Source organism: Odontesthes bonariensis, chromosome 14, assembly GCF_027942865.1.
Source record: "Odontesthes bonariensis isolate fOdoBon6 chromosome 14, fOdoBon6.hap1, whole genome shotgun sequence".
Classification (NCBI taxonomy): domain Eukaryota; kingdom Metazoa; phylum Chordata; class Actinopteri; order Atheriniformes; family Atherinopsidae; genus Odontesthes; species Odontesthes bonariensis.
The window spans coordinates 19,437,600-19,464,998 of NC_134519.1; the positions used below are offsets into that span (position 1 = coordinate 19,437,600).

The 27,399-nt window shown below is 42.3% G+C and overlaps 1 protein-coding gene across 5 annotated transcripts; it reads right to left on the bottom strand.

Annotated features, from left to right (window-relative positions):
- Positions 1 to 2,200: 2,200 nt before the first annotated feature.
- LOC142399018 (5'-AMP-activated protein kinase subunit gamma-2-like) lies at positions 2,201 to 26,110 on the bottom strand. Of its 5 annotated transcripts, none has more exons than XR_012772838.1 (16): positions 25,866 to 26,110; positions 24,584 to 24,649; positions 20,465 to 20,708; positions 11,922 to 12,148; positions 9,967 to 10,018; positions 8,905 to 9,011; positions 8,117 to 8,198; positions 7,236 to 7,294; positions 7,088 to 7,133; positions 6,937 to 6,991; positions 6,696 to 6,822; positions 6,286 to 6,451; positions 6,152 to 6,189; positions 5,905 to 6,051; positions 5,635 to 5,818; positions 2,201 to 3,456 (listed from the first exon to the last, which is right to left on the bottom strand). XR_012772838.1 is itself a non-coding variant. In XM_075483348.1 (16 exons), the coding sequence occupies exons 1-16, from the start codon at positions 25,947 to 25,949 to the stop codon at positions 3,425 to 3,427; spliced, it is 1,626 nt and encodes a 541-aa protein (XP_075339463.1). In that variant the 5' UTR covers positions 25,950 to 26,109; the 3' UTR covers positions 2,201 to 3,424. The 5 variants fall into 5 exon arrangements, 4 of the variants coding, with proteins under 4 accessions (XP_075339463.1, XP_075339464.1, XP_075339465.1 ...); XM_075483348.1 differs by having other exon boundaries at positions 5,725 to 5,818; positions 25,866 to 26,109; XM_075483349.1 differs by lacking the exons at positions 20,465 to 20,708; positions 24,584 to 24,649; positions 25,866 to 26,110 and adding an exon at positions 17,539 to 18,119 and having other exon boundaries at positions 5,725 to 5,818.
- Between the last annotated feature and the right edge of the window lie 1,289 nt (positions 26,111 to 27,399).

The following is a 27,399-nucleotide window of genomic DNA, read 5'->3' on the forward strand; positions in this document are numbered from 1 at the left end:
GTTCATTTGGACTGAAGCCCCCCCCTCCCGCCCTCAATCCCTCCTCATTCTCCCACTCGCCATGCATATAAAATGCATGACACGGTCTGAAGAGGAATTTTAAATCAGGTCCTAGACTTTCAAAAGAGAGTCCAGTGTGGGTGTGGATGGTGAGTGTGTGTGTGCACAGAAAAAGAGGAAGATGGGCTGTAGCGGGGAGGAAGGGGGAGGATGGTGAAGCCCCTCTGCCTCTTCTGCTTTAGGGCTACAAGGTGTGAAGAAGGCTTTCCCAGAGCTGGGTATCACTGGGGAGATTGGGAGATCAAAGCGGATTGTCTGGAGTTATCCTGCTCTGGTTTTACCCCTCATTTCGTAGTCCATCACATCCACACACACAGACTTTATTTAGAGGCAACCTTCACTGTCTTAAAAACTTCCGGTTGATGTCTAGCCATTTCCTTAAATGAACTTAAAAAAAAAAAAAAAAGATAAATAAATAATGATTGGAAATCCTTTTCTCCTACTAGGATGTAAATTTTCAATGAGAAAGTGATGGTTCCTCATTATGACAGGATGAAATCAACTGTTGGAGCTGATTTTGCTGCTGGAAGTGTGTGTTATAGTGTCACCTTGTGGCTGCAACAAGCCTACGCACAAACAGGCTCCAGATTTAATCAACATCACACAACCAAAGCCTGTAAGGAGCCAGTAGTTTAAAAAAAAAAAAAAAAATACTTTCCTCTTCTTCATGCATTGACAGCTGTCTTTAAAAATAAAGCATGATTCATCAGCAGCGATGGTGTTCGGCTGAAATAAAAACCATCCTTTTCCAAGCACACTCTGGCACGAACGGTTGCCTATCCCTGCTCGAAAATATCCTCGGGGCAGCATGCCACGAGCAGAAAAAGGCTGCAGGGCTGAGAGCTCAACAGCTTACAGGAGAGTGAGGACCTTGCAGCTGTGCTTGGTTGGCAAAGTGTTGGCTCCATGTGTGAGACAAGCATCTAAATCTCACATGATATGGTAATCAGCAGGAAAAAAGACTTGGAAAGTGTGTGGGGCGACTGCCAGCTACAGCTCACTGGCATCAAAAATGTCTTCAAGCTGTTAAAAGTGAGAAAACTCTTAAATCCAGACGTTTGGAAAACACAGCCGGATGCTTTTTTAACATTCAGTGAAGTGAAGCTGATTTGGCTGGAGTGTTTAATGCTAATACAGAAAACTCTGGGACATATTAAGCTAATTTTGATTATACTTGAATTTTGTCTCCATTAGAGAAACTTTACATGTTCTCTCCATTTGAAGGAAGCAGCTATAGTTTCTCTAGTTTGAGGAAAACTGCTTCCTTTTGCAGGTGTGGAAGTTCCAAACTGTCAACTAGCCGCCGCTTATCATGAACTTAAGCCCTTGATTGGAAAATGAGACTTCTCAAAGACATGGATGTGTTTGAATCTGATCCGGAACATGAGAGCAGACAGCAGAAACCACTACAGCAAATAAAACAACACGTCTTTATATCCCATTCTTTACTTACTAAATGTGTGATGTATTTAGGCTTCCAATAATTTTTGACCAGCACTGCTGACAAACAAATATACGGATACATATACCTACAAGTTTAGGTTGTGAACTTTTTAAGTTTTGCACCTCAAGCTTGAGGTCATGGCTGGATTCTTTCTAAAAGCTTAGTTTTCAACACACCGGTGATGAAATGTGTACAGATCAAAGATCCTCAAATGAACTTTTGCAGCGAATCAATTTCTATATCCATCGCTCGATATTCTGTACACTTTGGCTAAGTCAGGGTTGCTGGCGTTGGGTGAGAGGCAGGATACCTTGGACTGGTCGCCAGTCCATCACAGAGACCAGCAACCATGCACCCTTATGTTCGTGCCCTCATTTTTCATTATATCGAAAATCATCTCACTTTCCTGGTTCTCACATTGTGGCAAAAGAATTTTGGTTGCATTCATCTGAGGTAGTTGTGTCGTATGTCGTAACATTTCCCCCATTTGTTCGAAGTTTGATGAAAAAAATTGATAGAAAACTGTTGCTACGAATTAAAGCTATATAAACAAGTGAAAAGGGTTACTTCAATTTGGAAGAATTTGCAATAACATTATTGCAATATCAGTAGAAAACTCACACACAAACACACATATGTATATACATACATATATATACTGATATATCTCAATGAGTAAGTAAACCCCCAAAAAAGTACATTCAGTGTCTGTTTATTTTTCTGCAGCCAGAAAAATAGAAAAAGAAAAACAAAGAACATTCATTCTGCTGAAGTGTAGTTTGTCATGCTTGCACGTTTACAGTACATGTTGATTTGATACAAAGTTTCTCCGAACTAGACATTTTTTGCCACAATATATTTACAAAAATAACATTGAAACTGCAGTCTCTTTAAGCATGTTGACACATTCATAAAAATAAAGCTTTCTGTGATACGAGATGAGTCCTGCCGATGATCATTAACAAGCCGCTCTACACGTCGGTGAGCATCAAAATGATCGGAAACATCAAAAAACACGTATGAATGTAAATGAATGTAAAATCCTCCAAAAAGGCTTTTTTTTTTTTTTTTTTTTAAATCTCGTCCTAACATTACAAAAATCCATTCTGAAGTCCGTGACTGAATCACTAAATCATGGAGAGGAACTGAACCGCTGCCCCGAGCCGACAGAACCCTTTCCTCGAAGCTCTGCACAACTTTTGCTTCTTTTCAACAGAGACAAGACACAATGGAAATCCTGGATTTTAATCACAAAGAAGGCAAGAAAATCAAAGCGAATCTCAGGAGTTGAAGGCAAAAATTGCCACGTCTGTTGATGTCAAACATTCGTATTTCAGGAACTTCTTTAAAATCCCAAATAACTGCTCTTAGTTGACAACCCAAACCCTAGGGGACCACACTGCTGTGTATGTGGGGGGGGGGGCAAGGCACAAATAAAGACTATGCACTCTATACTGGTACTGGAAAACGTTCTCTCTACCAATGGCTGTCACTAATTTACTATAGGTGAAGTGTAGCTGTGCTACCAAATCAAATCTGCTCCCTCTGTGAACGTTCACCTGCAGGTTGATGGCCTTATTCGCTTTAAATTGTGAGTTTATTCAGATGATGGCCGCAGCATTATTGAAACGACACTTTCCCTGGGAGGGGACTATCATGTTTTTGTGACTTTTTTTTAATGTAATGTGTGAGCATCTGTGTTCAAGCAGAAAATAAATACAGAAAAATCAATCCTCGGTGCAGAGCTCCACGTCACTCCTCTGCCTCGCTCTTTGGACTTCGGGCCTTTACACATACACATTGCACTGGTGGCAGGCGTCTCTGGGACCTTCAGACTGGCTCCACTCAGCCTCACACTCCCCATCTCAACCTTTCTGTTTATTCACTCCCACCATGTGAGCTGATGCAATGCTCTCTCGATCAGTCAGTCAGGTTCTCCTCCTTACAGGCATCTGAGGAAGAAAAGAAAATGGCAGGAAACGTTAGAACTGCGCCACCGTCAGATCCGCGATAAATACGCTGTTGAGCAGACGGGAGCTGTATGGGGCTGATCTGGAGCTTGGAGGATGGGTCGGCGTTCTTCTGAAGTTCTGTCATCACGACCAACACGTCACAGGAAGGAACAACTTCTCGTCCGTTTGTAATGTAAAAAAGAATTCTTTAATAATGTGCAATGGCAAAATATACAGTTCCAATTGGCCTCAACATTCATTATTAAAATACTGTTTATATTGACTTTTTTTGGTTTGTTTTGTTTTCATTTGGGGACGTTGAGGCCAAGATCGAGATGGTCCTCATTGGGACTGTATTTTGCTAGTGTTTTTTTAATTAGATGCCTGTTTGGTTTTAGTTTACAATCAATCAGTGTATTTCCATGTTCTCTCAAAACCTAGATTGACATATTTCTATTTATCTGAGCATTAATAATCTTATTTTTCCCCTAGTCGGGCTTCTGCACTTGCAAGGCCACAACTAGGAGAGATAAAAACTCAATAAAAGTAGGGTAAATCCATACACCTTGTGGACATGCAAGCCTAGAATGAACTCCCCATTTAAAAAAAAACAAAAAAAAAACTCCACAGCTGTCCTGCAGGGCCTTGTTGAGGCAGTAACAAGCTGTACAGTCTCACTAGGCTGATGTCGAGTCAATGAACAGATGAAGCTGATATAAACATGTCAATAAATCCTGGGTAGAGTTTGTGAATTCAATGCCTTTGCACTAGGCTCTCCCCAGCACGATGCAACTCTGAGAGTTACAACGCGTACAAACAGCAGCCTCTAACGCTGAGAGAAAAAAAAAAAATACATATAGAAATAAATAAATCACTTCAATTGCTCAAACTTGTTATTTGTTATAAGCGCATCAACACCAAACATGCATCACATCTGAACAGCGCTTGCAACGAGCAAAAATGCAGCTGCATCTGGAACAAGCCAAACATCATCCGAGCGTTCAGCCTCCACATGAAACGGGATCGTGATTTACTGCGACAAAGATCCTAAATCTGGCATCACTGCACTTCTACTGAAGCGTGTTTAGGTCACTGAATGAGGTTCACAGCTTAAGAGTCCCATTTAAAACAAAAGGAAGCAACCGTAACTTGATCAAAACAACGATGTTCTTTGCTGCAATCTACGAAATCAGACCAAAGGAAAACACTAGAGATGCACGATATTATCATCTCTTCCAAGTAACTAACGAACATGGATCTGCCTGTTCACAGAAAAAAAAAAAAAAAAAAAAAAGAAGGAATCCGAGCAGACCGCCTTCTTCTATTGCTTCACGGTTCAGTTCTGATGCTCATATTCCCGTCATTAGAGCCTGACCCGGTCGTTTCTGTTTTCTGAGACATTGCGGTTGTTAGATGTGCGTTTCAGTAAAGAAAAAGTGAGCTTTGCCCATTATTGTAGCCCTGCCCACAGCATCCTCTGTCAATATTTGTTTGTACAGCAGCGTGTTAAATTCCCATATGTGCCGAGCCGAGCCGAGCTAGAGGCTGGCGTTATTTGACACGGGACTGAAGGCTCATAAAAAAACACTTCCACATTGCACTCAAAAGCCTGGTATTAGCAGGTGTTAGTGGATTTTTTTTGACGAGTTGAAAAAGGGCTTTGTTGATCTCAGAAAGTTCTTAAAGAAATGATTACACTGAAAAAAAACAAAAATAAACATAAATGGGTAAAAAAGAGGCAGCTAAATGAGAGATATTGTTTGTTTTTCCCTCATTCCATGCATTTATTTTCACCTTAATTTTTTTTTAGGTAATTCTGTTTCAAGCTAGCCAAGACCCCCCCCCCCCCAAATAACCAGAATAAACAACTGTACTTAAAATACATGGAGTTAAAGAAGTTTAAAGCACTGGATAAAGTACCTTTCTGTTCATTCATCCCACCAGAATAGACGCCACCGTGTGCTAATCAACATTCTCAAATCTATAAATATATTTCAGTGGAGAGCACGACCCAGAGGTTTTTTTTCTTTTTAGTCAGTGACTTCTGGTCCCGACACATGAATCCACACAGCACTGCTGCACAAAGAAGGACAAGCGGGACGTCGGACGGGCACCATGCCTCCTCAGAGCCAGCTACAGGCGATGACCAGCCATTGGTCAAACATGTGCATTTCCTACCTGGGGCAGAGTTAGGGGGCAGGTGGGGGGAGAGAGCTCAGGGTCCAGGACAGAAGGGAAGTTGGGGCTATCAATGCTGAGCATCTATACCTGCAGGGCTGAGCACCAACGCCTGGAGGATGTCGGACAGGGACACAATGCCCTCGATACTGGAGCGCTCGTCCACCACCACCAACCGATGCACCTGGGATTAAAAAGAAGAGTTGCAGCTGAAATCAGGCCTAGGGTTATTTCTCAGTAATTGCATATCCACACAGCTCTTTGTCTCACTTCAGCTTTGACTATTCTGTCCACGATGGTCTCCATCGTCTCCATTTTGTGGCACTTCATGACTCCTTCAAAGTACTGACAGCGATGTTTCAGAGCCTGCGTCACTGTAATGTCCAGGTTGTTGTACGTCTTCTCTGCGGCCAAGTTCTGCCAACAAACGCATTCAAGTCAAAAAAATTACTTCCAGAGCAGTTTAACCGGTAAAATGGGGTAGTATGTCTCCTAAAAAAAAAAACTTTACACTTACAATCACATCAAACTTGGAGTAAATGTCCACAACTTTGCCTGCAAGAGAGAGAGAGAAAAAAAAAAGAACTGTTGAAGATAAAAAAGGAAGGTAAAAAAAAATGCATTACTATTTGTGCTTGTTTGCGATCGTACCCGAGTCATCCACCACAGGCAGAGCAGACACTCGTCTCTCCACAAAGATGTTGAGTGCTTTGATGATGGGTGTGTCCGGGTGGATGAAAGCAATTTCATGGTATGTACCAATGCCCAGCTCACCCAGAGTCTGCTTCATGAAAGCTGGCTTTGGCATTTCACACATCTGGGAAATACAAACACGCATGAAATGAGGAAGGAAGTCATCCCTACAAACACAATGTTTTTCTGACATTTTATCAACCAACATCCACCTCAACCACCAGGGGGCAGCAAACAAACGGAAAATGGGACACACCATGAGGAGCACCTTGAATGCTCATAGCCTGAGCAATTTAATTTAAAATAAATGCTGTGACAGCTACACACTCATCCAGCCACGGACTGACAGCGACGTGTGTTGCACTCACAAACAGCTGGAGGAACTTGAGTATCCTCTTGTGTGTGAGAATATAAAGTGCATTCCCTGTGACAGGGTCAATGACAGGCAGGCGGTGAATTTTGTTTTTGATGAGGGTATACACAGCATCAAATAGGCTGCAAACACATCAAACATAGGAATTAGTTACAGATGGCAAAGTCAAATAAGCTCACACACACAGAAATTGCAGCGAAACATTGCCGCCAACTTGGTTATTTGAGAAAACGTACCTTGCTTCCGGTGATATGTTAACCAGCGGCTTGAAGGTCGCTTGAAGATAAACCTCTGAAGAAGAAGAAAAAAAGAATAATTTTACACTTTTAGCGGAGTGCAGAAAAAAAATGTTTCATGTGTGCAACAAAAACATGACAGAATACTCACCTCTCCAAGTCTCAAGCTTGTGTTCCTCTAATTCATAAATTTGCACCTAAAAAAACCCCAGAAAAACAAATGATTATTTTTTGGTTTGTTTTAAAAAAGGACTAATCTTGATGGAATATTGCAAATCACATCTGTCGCGTGGACCTACCATTGGTGACTTATAGTATCTGTGCAGTATGATGATGAAATCTGTGATTGTCAGCATCCCTGTGATGAAAACGGGCGTTAAAACTCGCTGAAGCCATAAAAACACACGGCAACAAGCCTGCGGGCTTTGTGCAGCCGGGTAGAAACGCTGCTTATGAGGGTGTGGTTCAAACAACACATCGCTGCCTCGCACCACCCCCCACATTCTTTATTCTCACATCGACTTTGCATTCATTATTCATCACAGGCTGACATGCAGCAAGCAAAGCTCTACAAATCCAATTCACCACTGGCTCACCTTTTGACTCCAGATAGCAAACAGAGAGTCAGCAAGATTGTTTCACTTTTTTTTTTTTTACCATTGCTATACTCTGGTTAATACAAGTTATTTCTTTGCTTAATGGTTTAAGGCAGCTTTAATAACTTCTACTCAAAGCATCCCACTCCATTAGCCATGACCAACTGTTAATGAATACTCAGCATTTCCTCTGTTAGAATGTATGGCAAACCAGCAGAAAAATTACATTTCCATCTCAGAAAAGAGAAAGAAATACAAGTTAACATTTCTTTCCCTTGACTCAAAATGTGTCTTGGACAATATAAAAGACCCAAATGGGGCAAAGTCAAATCTAGAGTAAGAATAACATCAAATTCACATTTAAGTGCGAAACCTAATCTTTGTGTTCCAACTGACAGCCCCAACGTTAAAAAAGCCAGCTGCAACAAACAAAGCTGCTTTGAAAGCAAATCAAAATGAGTAAAAGTTCAAATTCCTTTTTTAATTCAATGAATTAATTTGATCTATTTAAGTCATTCAACTGAAGACGACATTAAAAAGAAGGGCAACGACTTCAAGCTTCGGTCACATTTCAGGGTTCTTACCCACAAAGCTTTGCTTCTCCGTGTCCCACAGTGGAGCGGCTCGCACGCCGTTGGCCACCAAGGCGAAGAACGCTTTCTTAACCTGCCAAGGAGCGGTTGAAAACAGTTTATAATACCTCACCGCTTGTGATTATCTCTCTGGAGACCAGAACAACAACTATTCTGTAAGCTGGTCAACACAAAACTAATAAACAACAAATTTAAGATCATTGATTAATTGAATCAGTTGATTCCAGCCGAGCCGAAATGGCAACAGCTGAATGGTCCGAGATGGTTTCATTTGCCTCCTCTGTGCATCATCTCGGGCTCTGAAAACATTTCATCGTATAAAATACATCAAGAAAAAAAGGAACCAAAAACAACTTGGGGTTGCACTTGCCTCATGAGGAGCAAATAACCTCTCCCGTGAACTCTAAACCCGTCTTTGCTTTGTGTTGGTATTCCTTCACCTTTGGATAAGCGATCAAAACCCTCAGCTTTAGCGGTTAAAGATCTACACATCAAAGAGGACAGTCCTTCCTCCGTTTAGGGTTTAACAGCTTTATGACAATTTGCTTAACCACTCGACACAAAAAGCTCAGAGACAAACTACTTCGACCTCTTTTTTTTTTTCTCTCTCTCAAACAGCCTCCTTTAAGATGAAGGTCTGCTTTGGTTCTCATCATAAACGCCTCAAAAATCATGTACATTTTCTGTCCCCAAACAAACTGAGTGAGCTCCCAATTCACTGTGCGTTGACTAAATCGAGTGTTGTGGCAAAATCCGAGAATTAAAAGGGCAATACTAACTTGGAGCGCCGTGTCGAACACGACCAACTTGGAGCTTGTTGGGACGATGTCATAGCACTTGTGGGATTTCATAAAGCGCATGTAAATATCACTCTCGGGCTCAGCAGCTGTAAGAAAAGAAGCGGGGAGGGGGGGTTATTTTAGAGGAAGGAGAAGTCTCACAGGGAATGCATAATGAGAGCTTGGAAACAACAACCTAAACAGCCATTACAGCCACTTTCCTGCTCGATCGTACACATAATTACACTCTGTCTGAGGCATCAACAAGCATGTAAACAGTGGAAAAACATGCGCAGCAAAGTACCGCACGAGCTAAAAGCCTCAACAGATGACGTAGTTTGAAGCTTCAAGTACCCCCCCCCGCCCTCCATCATGAGGTGGCAAAACTTTAGGTAATAATAATAATAATAATAATAATAATAATACTAATAATAATAATAATGACTTGGTTTTATATAGCGCCTTTCAAGTAACCCAAGGTCGCTTAGGTAAATAATTGATTAAATAAGAGAACATTAAACGGTGGTTTGATTGGCAAATACTGCTTTTTTTCCCCTTGGTTTGTTACTTTTAACATGTCATGGAAACATGTCTGGTCGGGCCAGCTGATTTCGAAACGCTTAAAATTTTGCACATAGTTGTTTTTCACACCCCTTTCAGCACGCAAGGGTGTCAAAGTGTTAATATTAAAAACAGATAGGGTGCCTGTTGAGTCTGTTTTATACACCCAAGCAGTCTCTCCGATATCCGACAGTAGATCATAAATCACAAAAACACATAAAAATTCCAGTTTCTAACCCATTAACAGATCATTTTCATTTTAATCTCTTATTCTAAAGGCACCTTGAGGTAATCTCTAAGATTGGCAGAATTGGCAGAGCTGGATCTCCATAAAATAGGCCTCATCATTTACAGATTTCCCTCTGTCTGTAGCCTGGTAAAATATCCAAAACTGGCAACTGCAGTAGCTCAGAGATCCTGATCACCTTCACACCGTGTTAAACTAAGATTTACAGCGTTGCAAGAGAAGTGGCCCAGCAGACATCACAGGAGGACACTTACCATCATCATCCAGTTCAAGTTTCTCCAGCATACCTTCGAATAAGCCGTAGACCTGCCAGAGGAAAAGGCAGAAAGTTGTAATGAGGTGCGCAGCAAATCCTTCCAACAGCGCAAAACAAACAAAAACAACAACAACAACAAAAACAACTTTACAATAAATTGAGCTGGGAGTGAACAGCAGGCTGAGGCAACACCGACTTTCTCCCTGCAGGTCCCAGCAAATTCCACTACACCGAGTGCAGAGAGCCGAAGGGAAACCACAACACCAAACTGCGTCGCGTCACACCGACGTACACAAAGGTACTCCAACTCCACTAAACGTTACACTCACGGGTAACGTGACTAAAGCCCCTGTGCTGTGGAGCTACAAGCGGCGGCGACACATTATAATTAGACCACACACACACCCGTACACACCCCTTTAAACGCGCAGTGGAACAGTCCCGATCTATTTGGTGCAGCGGGGGAAACCGGCGCAGCTCGCACGGCCGCCTCACGCAGAGTGGAGACAATTAACCTACACAAAACAAAACTACACCCCCAGTAGCAGCAGACAATGTTCAACACGCCAAGGAAAAATGTATCTGTCGAAGCGTGGGGAGAAAGCAGGAAGCTTCGCGCGATGAGGACACACCCCTCCATGTTGGGAGACCGGGGTGCCTCTCCATATTAGGAAATCCCATATGTTGCCAAGCAGCAAGAAGCTGGGGATGCCTTGTCACGTCCAATGCGTTCATTACCTCAAACAAAACGAGTCACACACCTGAGATCTATCAAATACCCCCCTTAGATTTGGCTCGAGCAGCAGGCTGAGGGTATGCCGCACAAACTGTGCTAACTGCATCTCCCACGCAAACGCAGTCGGGTTCCCAGCTGGAAATGTGCTGTGTCATGCTGGGAGATTAGCATACTCAAAGTGTGCTTGTTGATACATGATTTCTGTTGGATCCCACTTTGGAAGCATGCTCGCAGCAAGCCCCTGCAGCAGTAGGCCTGGCCGCATACCTGCTCAGAGATGCCGCCCTGCAGTGGTGAAACAGCACTTCTCTTGCCAACAGCAGGAACGCAGCCTTGCTTTTGTGTTACAGCAAACCTCAGGGAGACAGACGGGCACAAAATCCATGAAAGCAATCGCTCGAGACTGGAACTGGTGCAAGGTAAACAGACAGCTACGGTGGATAATTTTGTGAGGCTCCCTTGTGTGTTCATGGGAGGCACATTGAGGAAAGGAACAATCAGAAGTCCCCACAAGTTACTATCAATAGTATACATCACTGGTGATCAAATATCGATTCTCCATCTCTGGCTGGAATCCACTATTGTTCCAGGCAGTCCGTCTGCCTGATAAGATCAGATAATTATTCATCCTAACGGCACAGTGGGTCATCTAGTTATTCCCTTTCTAGCTGAAAGAAATCTGCCAAATTAAAAAAATAAAATAAATATACAATAAATTTCAGTCTAAAGTCCTGTGACAGAAACTCCACTGTCTCTCAGATTTAGCCAAAAACAAAAATGTGCAGCAGACAGATGGAGTTAAAATCGAGGCCTTGAGATTTAAATCTGTGTTTTTCTGTTTACTGCGGTCCAGATAAACTCTTATGACTCTTATGAGTGGAATGATCGTGTGAGTCAAAGACAGAAGGCGTGTAAGGAAAAACAGTTATCAGCTTTAACATCCCATGACCCATGGAGTACTCCTTCCTTTTTCCTGATTTTGAGTGATTCTGAATCAGGACTTACACCGACTTACACTGACATAGTGCAGCCTCTGTACTTCAGTTAGGGTGCGGATAAATAACAAGAAAAAGAAATAAAGACCGAGTCAGATCTTCATTCGTAGTTTGTTCAAAGCTCACTCGCACCGACTGGACTGTTCCCAAGTAAACAAAACACAGTCATTCTTTAAGTATATTCATGATATGTGCACAGAAACTTTCTGTGTTGTGACTCACATGTTGTGAGGTAGAGTAGGTTGGCACAGGGCTCGTTGAAGGAATCGGGGGTTTGGCAGAAGGAAGGCTCAGGCGCTGTCCTGTGTCCGGGGGGGTGGAGAGGGAGCGGGCTCGGGAGCTCGTCTCCAGGCGTTCAGGGCTGGGGATGCTCTGCTGGGCCTCCTGGGTGAACACAGGCTGGCTGGATGCCTGGGTCGGGGTAGTGGGTGGTGTAGAATATCCAGAAGCTGCAGAAGAATATAAAGTTAAAGTTCAGTGCGGATATCTCGACTTATCTCTTCTTCCTCTCGATGCCGATCTATTCTGTGGTTTCAGCATTGGCATTGTTGACAGGGTTGGTTGGTAAAACTGTTGTGCAGCCAGTGGGACTGCTGCAGATGTCATCAACATTCTCACATGTTGTACATACCTAATCCACCCTGAACAGAGAGAGCTGAGAGAAGCTACACAGATGCTCAGATAAGGCAGCAGCAGTGCAGTGGACCCACAGGGATGCATCAGCCCTGCGTGAATAAAACTCTTACACAGGTGGCTACAAAGCTAACACGTATGAACAAATTCATTACATAAGCACTACGGATGAACTTTAAAAAGCAGGTTTTGTTCAAGCAGAGCGACAGTCTGAGAAGGCTTTAAGCGAACTTGCATAGTCCCAATGGGATGCTTTTCAACTGCAATTTCCGACGTATTTGGCCGTTTGACAATCAAAACAGAAAAACCTGTCAACGAGAGGAGCTTTGCCAGGAGTTTGGCTACATTAACATCAACTCAGTCTTTATTGTTTTACAAAAACATGAAACTTTGGAGCATTTACGGAGCACCTAGGCCCTTTTGAGTGTAGTTGAGTATATACGTGCAGGACCGATTAGATCCCCGACCACATTTTTTGGGTTTATCAGTCCAGTTTTGAAAAGCTCAATTTTGCAACATCGAAAGACATGTTCCTTTCACAACATTTCACCTAGAAAAAAAACCTAAAAAAATTATTATAAACCAATTTATTGGGTTTAATAACCAATTGGTTATTAAACAAATTATAGGATCAGAAAACTTTTTCCTCCCTGACTTTAATTAGCTAAAAGTGAGAGCATCATCTTCTTGTTTGATCATCTCCAAAGTTCACCTGCTCTGCATCTTGCTTATTGGTTAAAAATGCGTTTTCACACACATTTTAAGCTGAGCTGGGCAACTTTTTCTTTTTTCTTTCCTTCTTTTTCTTTGTTGCAATTTTCTAATTTTATTCAAACCAATCCAGGAATCAAACAGTAAAAATGGGCACAGCATCCCATCCAACTCCAACGTGTTGTTCTGTTAAAGTTAGGGAGCTTACTTTCGTTGCTGGTTTGGATGAGGTTAACTTCTTCATTTTTGCCTGGCAGCAATGTCGGAGGACACTTACAGGCATTTTCTGTTGCAGCGTCAGGGTGCCGGGTTGAAAAATGTCCCTGCTGATGTTGAACTCCTTGGACACAGCAATCGTTTTCTTGGCGTATCAAAGGTACTGCCAGTGAACCGATGATTGGGACATTCTGCCAGCACATCTCCTTACTAACCTGAAAATTAGCTTTTCTTGGCAGAAAAAAAAGCCTGAAGCCTGTTTGCTCCCTTTTTGCCTTTATGTTTTGGACTCAGAGACTTTTTTTTCCCCCATTCTCCCAATGAAATGGTGTTTTTAAAATACATTTTCTTTTAGCTTTTTATTTGAGGCCATCGCAGAATGGATGGAGACGCTCCATATGGGATGCCATATTTTGGGAATTAGAGACACTGAATTGAAATGCCAAGGTTGGGTTGCACAATTTGAAGAAAAAGTTTCAAAAACGTATTGATTATATGCTGCAACCCCGGACTCGAGGCAGATCCTCCAACAACACTGCAGTAACACCGCTGCCATCTGTTGACATCTGCGACATCCTGACTGTGCTCATGAACGTCCCCTGAGTGCGGTCCACTGCTCAGCTCATAAATAAATGCTAATTAATGCAGTAAAGAGCGATCAATGATGGATCAATTTCAGGAAAAAAAAATGCTGTGATTCTAGCCGGCTGTTAGTCAGTCAGCTGTCTGTGAAGCAGCTGCTCCTGCAGCATCGTTGGACCGAGAGTGTTCGTCACATGACGGCGTGCTCTTTGACGTCAGGCATCACAATCTTATGCGGGGTGACATGCGACACTCACGCTGCCCCAGCTCCTCCCCAGAGACATATTTCTGAGGCCAGACAATACGAGACAGGGACGATGTGGGCCAAATGGCTCACGTTACGAGGCCTCCCCTCGAGAGGACCCGATGACTTTTATCCTGACTAATAGTGTCATAGTGAAGCTGAGAGTACGTGTGTCACGTGAGGAGAATGAGCTAATATTAGGCTTGACTCGTTCTAAACAAACTGGGATCAGTAGTCTATATTTTGAATTGAGCAATAACGCCTCATCATTTAAACGTTAGTGAACTATTCACCTGAGTGAGCCAAATTTAAGCTTTCCATAATCTGCGACTTCACTAATGTTTGAATCATTAACTTCAATGCTGCTGCCAATAACTATATATAATAATATTGAAAGAAAAGAAAATAATGAACAACCCACGAGACCTTTTTTCTCTGTGTATTAAGTGAACATTTTTCCGAGTGCACTCAACACTATCTCCTGACATTTAGTTGGCCCTCTTTGGTGTGCCCAGCTTCCGCTGTTTGGCCTTTTTTTAGCCACGCTGTTGTGGCACATTCCACAGGAGCAGATAACAGCGGGCCGCGAGCCCTCTCCCCTGCCTGGCGAACAGGGAGCAGGCAGGCACCACCCAGGAAGCACCACCCGTGGACGCGTTGCTGTGAAGGGTCAGGTCTGTCTTTAAAAGTGTTTTTGTGTTTCATTTTAGAGTTAAGTTACCAAATACATGATGCAATGGACACAGCTTCAGTGATATCCAGCCTCACATTTAGAAACGGACATATCCATCACATCGTTCTGTGCTTTTAAAGGAGAGATTAAACAATTAAAGGAATCAAAAGTTGATTTGTATTCTTTCCAGGTAGAGATACCAAACACGCTATTACAGCCCCTCAACGGTTAAGACTTGGCGCTTTCTTTATTGTCTTCTAAGCTCGTAAAATAATTTAGGACTTTTAAAAGGCATTTCGGACAATTGCAAATATTGGCATCATTGTAAATAGTATATCTGTGAAGGTTTTCGGCAGCTCTACAGAACTAACAAGATGATGGAGTGACCCTGGGCTTTAGAAAGGTTTGACAGGCATTGATCATTATGTTTAAAGACTAAAACAAGAACATCGTTTTGGTAATTCTAATGCAAACTGTAGTTATTTAAAGTTCTGTAAGCAGGCTAATTTGATTGCATTAACACAATTTACTGCGGTGATGTGCCAGTACAACAGCCATAAAAGTGGATCCTCTCAGTGTGGACGCCTCCTGAAGGGTCAACAGGGTTTTCTCAGTTATGCGGCGCTACGCTGACTTACGAAGCCAAATGAATATCTTAAGTTCTCAGTTCTCATTTCTGACACCACTGATAGCCAATAAACAAGCCGTTACAGCCATTCAAATGAACAAAGTATAGCTGACAACTTCAGAGACTAACTGGCCACCACTAAATTTCACATATAGATGTCAGCTTCTTAACAATAAACGGTGAACAATAACTACATCACGGTTCCTGCTTTCACAGTGCAAGCTGTGGATCAAAGGACCCGCGGTTTAGGCTGAGGTGTCATCACGTCGTAGAACTTCACATTTTACACAGCCACTCTCAGACGTATATCATCATGACAGCACTCTGCTCCTCTAATCTACTCAACTATGGCCAGAATGACTCTAAATTAGGAGCTGTGGAGTCTGGAGATAAAGCTCCACTTGAACCTCAGAAAGACTGCCCGAGTGCTTCGCTCCTTAAGCACGCCGGCCCACTGCTTTGCAGCAACTGCATTATTGCTGGTCGACCCGCTTTGTTCGGCGTCCCGTTGGTGGCTTGGTTCGTGTCAAGAAAGCCTGAAGAAACATTATAGATGGAGATGAAGCCCCGACACAGAAGAAAAAGCCCAAAAACATCCTGTTCAGCATGATCTGTCAGCCTCGGCTCCATTTTAATGAAGTGCTTCAAATGGAGCAGCTAGTCTGAACTCGCTTTGGAAATGGGACAGAAATACTGACATTGAAGTGACACGAAGTAGCGTGGCTATAAATTACCCTGCAGCAATGACAGGACCACTACAAAATAAGAGGACTTGTTCAATTTTGCCCTTACTTCTCAATAAGATATCGCATCGCGATTATAGGAGATGCATCTATTATGAGTTTGGCAAATCAATAGGGGGGTTGCCTGCCCCCTGTCAGCCCGTCACACACAGCTTTACCATCTTTGGCCTGTGTCCTGGCATACTTTGTGCTGATGCGTGACATGCACTTGTGAAACCAGAGATCAGCTGTGTCAGCAGCACTTCAACTATATGTAGCACCTTTAGTGTTCATAACGAACAGCATTCAGTACCTCCGTAAACTCTAAGCTGCTGTTTTATGAGGTACAGCCCATTAGAGTTGATACAGTCTGCTCCTGCAGTCCTCGTATTTAACTTTTCAACTATCTTTTTTTTCCTCATCAATTTAAAACGTATCTAATTTTGTTAAAAATAACCTGTAAGTGTGTAGGTGGCAGCACACTGTTTTTATGTTGCTTATTCATTTTTTATGATTCATTGTTATCTGTGTTTAATCCATTCTTTATTCCTCCTAATTTTCTTGACATCAGCTTTGACAAAAAACCCAACAAAACGTGTCTTTAGGCCGCATGTGGGGCGTGTACATTACAAAGTAGAAATGGCAAAACGCCAGTGGGCATCCTGACTTATGCAGGAAGGTTTTTAGTTTCTGCAGCAAAGCTTTAAAACTGCGCACACAGAACAAAAGAAAAAAAAAAAACTGCGCATGTCATTTTATCTAATTTTGCAGAGAGTTCTTTTTCTTCTTCTTCTTCATACATAGATCACATTTTACCAAATGCTGTTTGAAAACCAATGCACAGATGAGTCAGGCAAGCTAGTGCAGAATTATCTGAACTTCTCTTTGTCATGTACATAAATAGATATGTCGATAATGGTCAAAAATAGCCTATACAGAGGTGTTAATGGTGATCATCTGTGTGATGGTTTTATGGTTTTTTGGTGTTGAACTGTAAACCCTTCAAACAAAGAGGTGTCTTTGTCCCAGTGATTTATATCAGTGAGGGCAAGCGACATAAAAGACACTCTTGCAGTTCAGCTGCAGCACAAACTACATCTAAATGAGCATGCAGATGAATCAGCAGCTCCCTAAAAACAATTTCCACAAAAGCTCACCGTTGATCTCGACTGCACTAGTTTTAGCAGTGTGTGCAGGACAAGGAACGGGAATAAACTGGCGTTAACTGAAAAACGGCTGCTTTTCCTACATCTTATTTAGTGTGTGACGTTTAATGCTAACTATATTCATGCAGTATTACTTGGATGTGGACTTTTTGTCATCTTAAAATAAAAATATTTTTAAAGCCATATTAGAACAAGACAAGGATAAAGCTGCAGGACAGTTTAGAGATAAGACTAAAACAGGGGGTGAAGAGTACAGTGCATTACCGGCCAAACACGATGCCTCGGACTGATGCCTCCCTCCTAGCCCATCTTGTTCTTTTTGTTTCTTGCTTCTCCTAAGGCTGCCAAACCTCTTCATGGAAAGCAGTGGGTTGTTGGCTCAAAACTAAATTTGATCATGACCATCTGCATCACAAAAGGAGCACAACCACAGCCTAAAACTGCCCCAAATGAGACTGACTCGTTTTTTCTTAGTAGTTCTGAAAAATCAAGGGATAAAATAGATCCAGCTGATGGAAGCTGGATCGAGAAGAGATGGTCCTCAGGGAACAGATGGACTTCAATCAGTCGACGAGGATAGTGGTTTTTCTGGACGTCTTATGAATGATAACCACAAAAACTCCTCAATATACGCTTAGACCGTATATCCAGGCTATGAAAAGTAGAAAAAAAAACCTGAACACCGAGCCAGCAGGGAGCGGTGTGCAGCTCATATATTTGATGGAAAAGACACGAGTGCGAAAGCTGTGAATTCCACCGAGCTTCAGCAGCAACGATGCAGATTACAACGGGTAGCAGCGCCTTTACCCCTCTCAGCAGTGCTGTAAATTGTCAGGTGCAGCTGTGGCTGGCGTCTCTTTAATATAGCACGCGTGTCAGCAGCCTTTAAAAGGAGGCCAGTCTGTGAAGCAAACCCCTGCGATTGGCTCTGGCGAACACGTCTCCCCGCCCTCCCTTTTCTCGCAGAGTAAGTTCAGCAAAGGAACATTGGTTTCACTCAGTCATCACGTGATGTAACTTATTCGGGATAACACGGGCTGGATGCCTCCGGAGTTCAACGCCGCCTCCTAAATTTGCAGCTGAAAATCAGAAAGTAATTAAGAGGCAAACCTCTCTGTAATTTGTGCAGTTAGGTGTCTGTAACTTTAGGGGGGCTGACCTTTAGGACTGCTGAGACCAGCCCCCCATCAGATGACAGCGGGGGGACATCCCATGTTCTGTCAGCTGATCAGAAAGCATCCATTCAGTATCATTACCCTCTCCTACCCTCAACAGATGTCCCACTCAGTATTTGCTGCTCACATTAGTTGGAGCATGGCCAGTACAGATCTCAATTAACATGTTATGCAAGTGTTCCACTCAGCTGCCAATACAAGCTCATATATCAATGATGTATGATGTAATACAGTTTTACATTATTCTGATAAAAATCAGTTCTATTCAGTTCAGTTTGGACTGCCAAATATCAGATCCATGAGATTTTCACAGTGTTTTTGGTGTCACAAACAGTGATTTATGCATGCGTGTCTATTAAACTCTGATCCTGTCCTTGTACAGCCTGCGTTTTAGGAAATAAAAAAGTCAAAACTACCCACTTTCTTTATTTACTGACAACATACAGCCCACAGTGGCGACAATGAGTAAAGGGGGGCGGGTGGGACTGTGCATGGCTGAGCGTCCTGAGAGTCTGGTCACTTCCAGATAAGGCTATGGAAGCACTGCCGCGGCGAGAGACTGACAATGTCCAGGCGATGGGAAAACATATTTAGAAGCAGTTGGGAATGCGGAAACTTTCTCGTCATATTTGTATCGAAAATAGATGCAAATGCACCTGAGGAAAAACTGCGGCCCAGTGAGAGAGCAAATGACGCAAAATCTGATGCTCAGGAACACGTGCAAGCCCACAACAAAAAAACCTTTCTTTCTCAAATGATGCATAAGAGACTTTACAGCAAAGGCATCTTCATTCACACTCGTTGTAAAGACACACCAACGCAAGACTGGGCCTTCAGCACACCCTTGTGGCCGAAGGGGTGTGCCTACAAAAATATCTCACTAATATAAACTGAAAATCTGTGGCACCCACTCAGTTGCTTAAGCATACTCAGTCACTATTTTGACTGGCACCAGATCATTTTAGTTGAGCATCATTATTCACGAGAGAGGATGAAATGTCTCCAACCACATTACACACTTGTAATCCCAGGCAGCTGCCTTAGCAGGGGTGGAGCAGTTGGCGTATATTTTGGTTTGGTTACCATCAATAACAACCTCCAGAGGAAACAGGGCATGCCGACTCTTTTAATGTTTGGCCCTAACTGAGCTGTTCCAGCAGCCACTGCCAAAAAGACCCTCTGCAAGGAAACGCAGAAGAATGGGTATACGCACGGGCCAAAAACGCATGACTCATCCATAAAGCTGGCTGATACTGCTTCCAGCAGGGCTGTTTTCATGAAGGAAAAGGCTGTTTTTCGTTATGCAATGATCAACCACTCGAAAACATGGAGACACGAGAGATGAATATCTGCCAGTTAGGTCTGCTCATAAAGCAAGGCCTTGTTCTATCAAGTCTGTCTCATTTCTCCTTATTTTCACATCACCATTATGCTCCTAATGATCTTAATGGTGGATGGTGAATGCACTAAGGCTGGTTTGTAACCTGTGGGATGCCAAACTCGTAACTTAACAACTTGTAACTGCACAGCAAACTAAGCCGACCACTCATTTTTCCAAGAGACAGTTGTTGACAACGTTAAAAAGACAGCCGATGGTGATGAGCCTCGTGACCACGCTGGCTGGAGAGTACCAAAAAGCAAAGTAGTGGATTCTTTTTTTTTTTTTTTTTTCCCCTCCCCTTAGGGGAAAAAAATTCTACTTCCTTACTAACAACAATGTTCTGTAGCGTAAGAGTAAGCTAGAGGACATGTTTTTAATCAGCTTAGTCTCAGGCAGCAAAACACATGTTGATGTGAACACATGAACTCAGACTGACACGGGTTCCTGTATGTGGCTTTGCCTTGTGCACAAGCAGGAAACCCAAATAATCTGAGATGACACGGTTTCATCTATCGTGTCTCACTTCCTTTACAAAAGCCTTCCTCAGACATCTTATGTCACAGCACAGAGGATTTGCTAGAAGCTAGCCAAGCCGAGTGTTCAGTATGAGCCTTAGCATTGCTTGCAGACTTACCTTTCCTGGTTCTGGAGAAGATCTTCATGCTTGCTGCAGTGGAATTGGAGCGGAAGATACCACTGAAGCTTAGGCGACGGGGGGATTTGGGTGAAGAGTTTAGATGGGAGGGATAGGGGAAGATAGTCTTGGGTGAATTGGCCTTTGACTGCACCGGCGCAGAATGGGGTGTTGAGGGCATGCTTGTCGGGCTCTTTGCAGAAACTCTTTTGGTGGGGCTCGCTGAACGAATGAGACGCTCGCCCTGAGAGAGAAAAAGAGGCAGTTTTATTCACCTGCGTGCACTTGTGTAAAAGCATAACTCAATGATAAGAGTGCACCTATGGCATTGTGTGACAGTGAGAGGCAAATATCAGAAAACTGTGTACACGAACTCTGCAAAGCAAAGAGCCAAAATGAAGGAGAAGATTTGTTGTGAAATGAAAACTGCTGATTGCACTTCTTTGTGTGTCACTTCTTCTTTTTGCACACTTCAAGGCACTGTTTTGTTTAGTTGGCCACACTGTATCAGCTAATTGCCTCTCATAAAAATCAGCATGAGAATGAGTCTCATGTGCAAAGTTCACCGATGCCCATGTTACTTAATAATACATTAATCAGTTTTGAAAAAAATGCAGTGTCTGTGTTAAATGCTTTTTATGATAATCTAATGGTTTGAACATGATTTCAATCAAGTAAAATGGTTCAGCAACAAGTTAAATGTTGAAAATGAGTGATTTAGGGAAAAATATCAGCTTTTTCAAAAAAAAAAAAAAATTTTTTGATTCCAGCAACTTGTTTACATTAAGTTGGGATAGAAGGCGAGTTTGCTACTGGAACTTAAATGTTTGATAGTTGTGCATCATGTAGGATTTCAGCTGCTCAACAGTTCAGGCACATCTTTGTCGTATTTTTCGTCATGAACGACCCCAGTCCCTTCACGAACTAAGTGCAGCATATGTTGCTCCGAAAACCCCCCCCCCAAAAAAACAGTAAATCGTCATCAGCAATAATGGAACGTTCACAGATGTAAAATTCGCCGTGTCGTGTGCACTAATGCACCCACTCGTGCCAGCCTTTGGTTTGCTTTGAGGATTTAAGAAAGAATTTAAGGTTTTGATCAGATCACAGGCCACTTTTCCACCTCTCCTCAGTTCATCTTACATTAGTCAAAGCCAATGAAAAGGCCAGTGTTTCTGGATCTCGTTTCCATTTTTTTTTTCTTGGCAGGGTAGAGTTTTAACTTCTACTTTTGGATGCAGGGACAAAGCTGTGAGTCTACACGGTTTTCCCACATGTTCCCGAGCCCATGCAATTATTTCCACTACTGTTTGTAATGTAGTGAGCCTGACGTCGAAAGATGTATATCATTTCTGGACCTAATATCTGGCTAGCTAGATAAGCTACCTAATATATGGCAATGTAAAACGCAAACGTTGGAGTGTGGAAATAGCCAGACTCAACCAGCCACCTAGAGTCGTGACAAAATGCAGCATGAGCATGTGCACCTATACTGAAACTATTCGGGCTGCAATTTAAGGGACAATAAAGATTCATGTCAGGACAGGTCTGCATCCATCAGTCAGGGAGGAACTTCACCAAATCTCTGTGTTTATGTTGCTCTTTGTTTTGTTTTTTTCCTTCTTTTCCTTTTTTTTGCTTTAGAGAAAAAGAACACACCTCACACTGACTTGCATGCTGGTGCAGGAGCACGATCTTGTGAGGACAGTTCTCTCTTTACATCTGTTTGCCATCATTGTTAACTGAATAGTTCTTTTTAGTGTGGCAAAGTAAATAAATAAATTAGTTCTAGTGATCTGGTGGACAAGGGAAAACCTGGAGTAAGTATGAAGGCAAACGTAGATGAGCCTTGCCAGGAGAAACTGAATGCAAAATCTGCTCATTACGAACCAGGTATTGTGCCGAAATCTGATAGTACTTCCAACTCCTTTCAGCTTTGTGTTTATTTTATGGATTCATGTGCACTGGATTTTATGAGTCACTGTATTGGTAATAAAGATGTGTTTTAAAATGAAACTCGTTTCAAGATGTTTAACTTTTCACTGGCGGTGGTCAGATGTGTTTGAAATTTGGTTAGAAAGGGATCGAGATGGACTAAGCTATGATTTTAGAGGCCGATCCTACAGTTTGCGAGTAGAAACACGAGACTCAAAATGTTAGGAGTTAGAGTTCAGGGTCAGCGCATCTGAAGTAAACCCTCGGAGCAAACAGAATACTCTGTGAAATCCAAACAAACCGAGCCGAGACGTCAGCTTCACATTCTTTATTGTGTTTATTGTCTCTGTGTGTTTAGTGCTATGTAGAAACATGCACGTGTAAAAAAAAAAAAAAAAAAGGTGTCTTTGCTCAACTATGGTGACCGTCACCCAAAATGCAATGCGTCACGACATAGCTGCCATTCTCTATGGTTGGTTGTCAGCTGGACAAAGATTTTTCTACTTTTAATGATATAGTTCCAGTGAACTGCGTTTTCCACAACGATGAACCTCACCAAATCTGAAAATTCGGCCTCTCTCGAACGCTCTTTTTGTGCCCCGTCATGTTACTGACCTTTTGAGAATTAACCTCATAAGGTATGCGATGCTCCACCGGGTCATATAACTTCGTTATACAACATTTCCAGGCTTTGTGTTTAGACGTACTGCTGTCACCAAATTCTAAACAAGAACATTTTCGGTTAAATAAAAAGGTTTAAATGGTTTGCGAACACAACATTTCATACTGTGTGCCAAACTTTTTAAGAGGCTGGGTTGGAGATGTGACACAACATGTGTTGATATAACAATATAACGACATTTTCTAGACTGTCCGGGGGATCTAATTCTGGATTCATCATGTTTAGCGACTAAAATTCTTCCTTTGTCCACCCTGTCTCTTGTACTGAGACGCCGTGCTATCTGCAGTGTGTTAGCAAAGCTGCGTTAAATGGCACTCACTGATAACGAGAGTCAGTAAAAGCACCACCAGGCTCACTATTGGACAATCGGCGCTGCGCTTAAACTACATAAACAATATTTTTCATGGTGGTTCTCTGTGTTTATACGTCGGCTTTTGCAAGGTCAGAGTCCTGTAAACAAGTGGAGAAATCCTTCACTATTTGCTGCGGAGACGGCAAAACAAAACATGAGAGATGGCAGCCAATCTAGCAGGAGACAGGGAGAGCCTCCTCCCACCAGTGCCTGCTGCCTGTGCTGAATGTGCCAACAACAAATCCTTTAACCGTTTGTGGGATCTGAAACAGTGAAGCATTACAATGTACACAGCAGTGCGGTGGGGGGTGTATTTACTGCAAACAGTGAAATGCAACAGGGTTGTTTTGGTAACACTGTCAGTACATGAGAGCCAGCATGAATATTATCAATAAGGAACTCCATGCCATGAAAAAAAAAAAGAAAACTGCTGCTCTGGGGGAAAAGGAAAAGGTACCAATATGAAGGTCAAACAGTGCATCTGGGACAAGATAAACCAAAAAAGGAAGGACTGTTTTGTCTGCTTTTCTGATACTTCCTTTAAAGCTGCTCCATAGGCACGACTCCGTTTAAACCAATCCCGATGCAGTCTCGAGCAGTGAGAGCACACACCCGTCTCTTCCGTTTGCCAACAAATCTCAATCTCACATTGTGCAAGAGCTTGTTAAGGCAAGTGAACGAGCTATCAGCGTTTTTGCCAGGATACAACTCGGCTCTAACAAACACAAGACTGTACAGGTTTTCTCTATAACGGCAGAAATATTATTCAGGTAAATCTTCAATATGCATTTTGCCTATGGTGGGTGATTAGTCCTACTCAAATGATAAGGAGCAGACAGCAGGATGAGGCTGCTTTCTTTCAGCAAAAAAAAAAAAAAAAAAAAAATCAATTTCCAGTATGTGTTCAAGCGTGCCTGGACACTGTGGGTGTAATGTTACTGTAAGCCAAAGTGCGTTGGCAGAATAGTAAAGATGGCTTTGCGTGATATTTTCCCAAATCAACATCTTAATGCTTCCAAAGCCGAACCAAGAAGATCCAAGTACACATTATAAACCATGTGATGAGGGGGTGTTGGGGTGGAGGCAAGATCAAAAAACAAACAGGGGGCAAGTAAATTTAAAATAACAATACATAAATTATTACACGTACCGTCTGAGCGCCACTTTTTGTTGAGTCACTCGTCTCCACTTGAGGGGCAGCGAATGCACCAAAGTCCTGCACATACAAAGGATGTCAAGGAGGGTGTAAAGGATAAGGCTATCCTTTGGGAAACTGACACAAAGAAAATCAATTACATGTCAGAAGCGGTTAATATGAGGGCCCAGAACTTCATGCTGCTGTGGACACTTTTTTCAACAAAATTGTCAGTGTCACAACTAGCGAGAAAGAAAAGGATCAACACGTTTGACCACTGAGGACACCTCTGCAGGGAAAAGTCAAACCACAGCGCACTTCTTCCCCATACCAAGGGTTGGGCGCAACATTCCTCTTTAAAGAAATACAGATGCACAATGAAGCAGAGAGGCAGCTTTGTGCCAAAGGTATAATGAGCTGACTGCGTGAAGCTATTCTGTTAATCCTTATGTCACTGTACAAGAACGTCCACCTTGTTGAGGATGGGGAAGTTCACAGAGTGGTGATAAACTCCAACATATTGCACTGGAGTGTTAGCCACAAAAACAGTGCCGCATTCATAATCTTACATCAGATTAGGGCGTCTTTCTTTCTTTCGTTCTCCGACCTGGACAGCAGTACACTACTGCATTATTTCAGTATCACTGGAGTTTTAAAAATCAACTTTAATATGACATTTTTAGGCCAAAAATGGCAATAGGATGATCTTACTTTGGCCTCTCAGATGTCCTCATCACAGGTAATTTTCAGTTTTTTTTTTTCGTTCTTCCTTCCTACAACTCGCATATTCTTTAGTTTTTAGTAAAGCAAGATATTGCACAATTAATTCAGAAATGAGCCCGCACATGATTTGACATCAAATGTAAACAATTGTGGCAGGTCTAACAAGGGAGTTGGCTGCGGTGACATCATATCAAAGCCTTAATGCTGAAAACGTTGACGAAAATATTTCTGAAAATTAAAATGCCAAAGAGAGCAAAGCTGTTTCCTAAAAACAAAAAAAAAAAAAAAAGAAAAGAAAAAAACAGGGAAAAACAGGGCCCCCTTTCAGAGGCCTGGAAAATAAATGACATATTTATTGGTGGTTGACAAAATGATGAACTTGAAAGCCGTAACACGGAGGCAGCTGTCAGTCATGCACGCGCTCCCGCGTCGCTTGCGATCACAGGCTAGTTGCAGCAAAAACGGCTACAATCGACATTCGTTTCAGCCCCGGTTTCCCCTGCAGATCACCAACGCGCCAGTTTATTAAAAGTCACAGTAAGAAGCCAAATTAGTTGATACTTCACCGACTCACTGGCATGTTAATCCGCAGACTTCTCCTCTTCTTTGGCATTTTCTTTGAACTCTCCTTGTCGGACTCCATCACTGTGCTTCCCATTGTATTTATTGTTTCTCCTCCAATGAACAAAACAAAAAAAGTGTGCAAAGATAGCTGCTGTATCTCGACAGCAGACCTTAAACAGCTGCCCCCACCTTCACTTCAGCTGCCCCCTACACTTACTACGACAACACCGAGTAAGGACCTGCCTCTTCCACCAGGAAGTAGGCTCGGCCGTGAAAAAAAGAGGCAGGGCACACCTCTTCATATGGGTTTAAAACGCGGATTGTTTACAGGTGTACTGCGGCAACCTGCTACTGTGAGGAAATATGTGTCCCCTGTTGTGCTTCCGGTTGAGTCCAGCGACAGAGAGAACAGAAAATACGTTGTCTGTAGATTTTAGGACAGCTAGTTTTATATATATATAAATATATATAAAAAACGCTATTTTAATAATTGATTTTCCGTTACATGAACACTGTCTGTAGTTGCTTGATAACGATAAGATTATCACAATTTCAAACCTAAGTTGCTCTGTAAAAGAGTGGGACTGATAATTAGCCAAGTGTAGCATCATTACGGTAAAACATTTTCTTTTTCTTCCCCAACCATGTCTTTGTAAGGTGGCAGAACAAGAAAAGGCTAAGCCGAGGGCACACGGCCAGCAAAGCATGTATGAAGCCAGGGATACTAATTTCGACATAACACCACACAGGTCTGACGTTTACAGATTCCTCACCAACAGATGTCAGTGTGACTCAGATATTCACGATTGCATGTGAGGCTACAGATGAAACAACGAGGCCAACTGGGAACACGCTACGAATAAATAACAACAATAATACTACAACTAATACTACTACTACTACTACTAATAATAATAATAATAATAATAACAGACTAATTGGTGAACAAATTATGTATTTTTTACAAGAACACAAGAGGCAGAAAAAAGAATAGTGTCAATGTCTTGTTCATATATTTATGTGTATTGATAAACTTAGTTTAAAAAGATTAATTAGTCATGCAGGGATTTCTATGCTTGTTTTTATTTATTGATTTATCTTCTATTGCAATGCTGCCTTGGAGCCAGAACCACAACCCCGTCCCCTTTGTGCAGATATCTCCAGATTCTCTGAATAGTTGCTGTCTAGTAACTCCCTCAAAAGTTGAGAAACTTTTCTTCTTCTTTTTTTTTAAATTGATGAACTATTGATCTGCACAATCTGTCAGAGTGATGAAATTCATCTTGTTGTTACCAGAAGTCTCAGCCTTTCTGGGATACTCTGTTTTTCACACAGTATTACTGACATGTTGCTGATTGGTTGCGTTGTGTTTCATCAAGTGCCATCTTCGGGTTTTCTCCGCTACTCTACCTGACATCAGTTGTAAAAATGAGCCCATCCGTCCATTTTCTATACCCACTCAACCCATATCCGGGTCACAGGAATATTAGCAGATATATAAAATGCACAAACTTTTCGCTTTTCCAGTTTTAGCGGAATACAAG

Coding starts and splice junctions, on each gene's coding strand:
- LOC142399018 (XM_075483348.1), bottom strand. CDS start 25,949: ATGGGAAGCACAGTGATGGAGTCCGACAAGGAGAGTTCAAAGAAAATG. Junction 6,823..6,936: donor AACATATCACCGGAAGCAAG/GTACGTTTTCTC, acceptor ATGTGTTTGCAG/CCTATTTGATGCTGTGTATA. Junction 6,052..6,151: donor ACTCCAAGTTTGATGTGATT/GTAAGTGTAAAG, acceptor GTTTGTTGGCAG/AACTTGGCCGCAGAGAAGAC.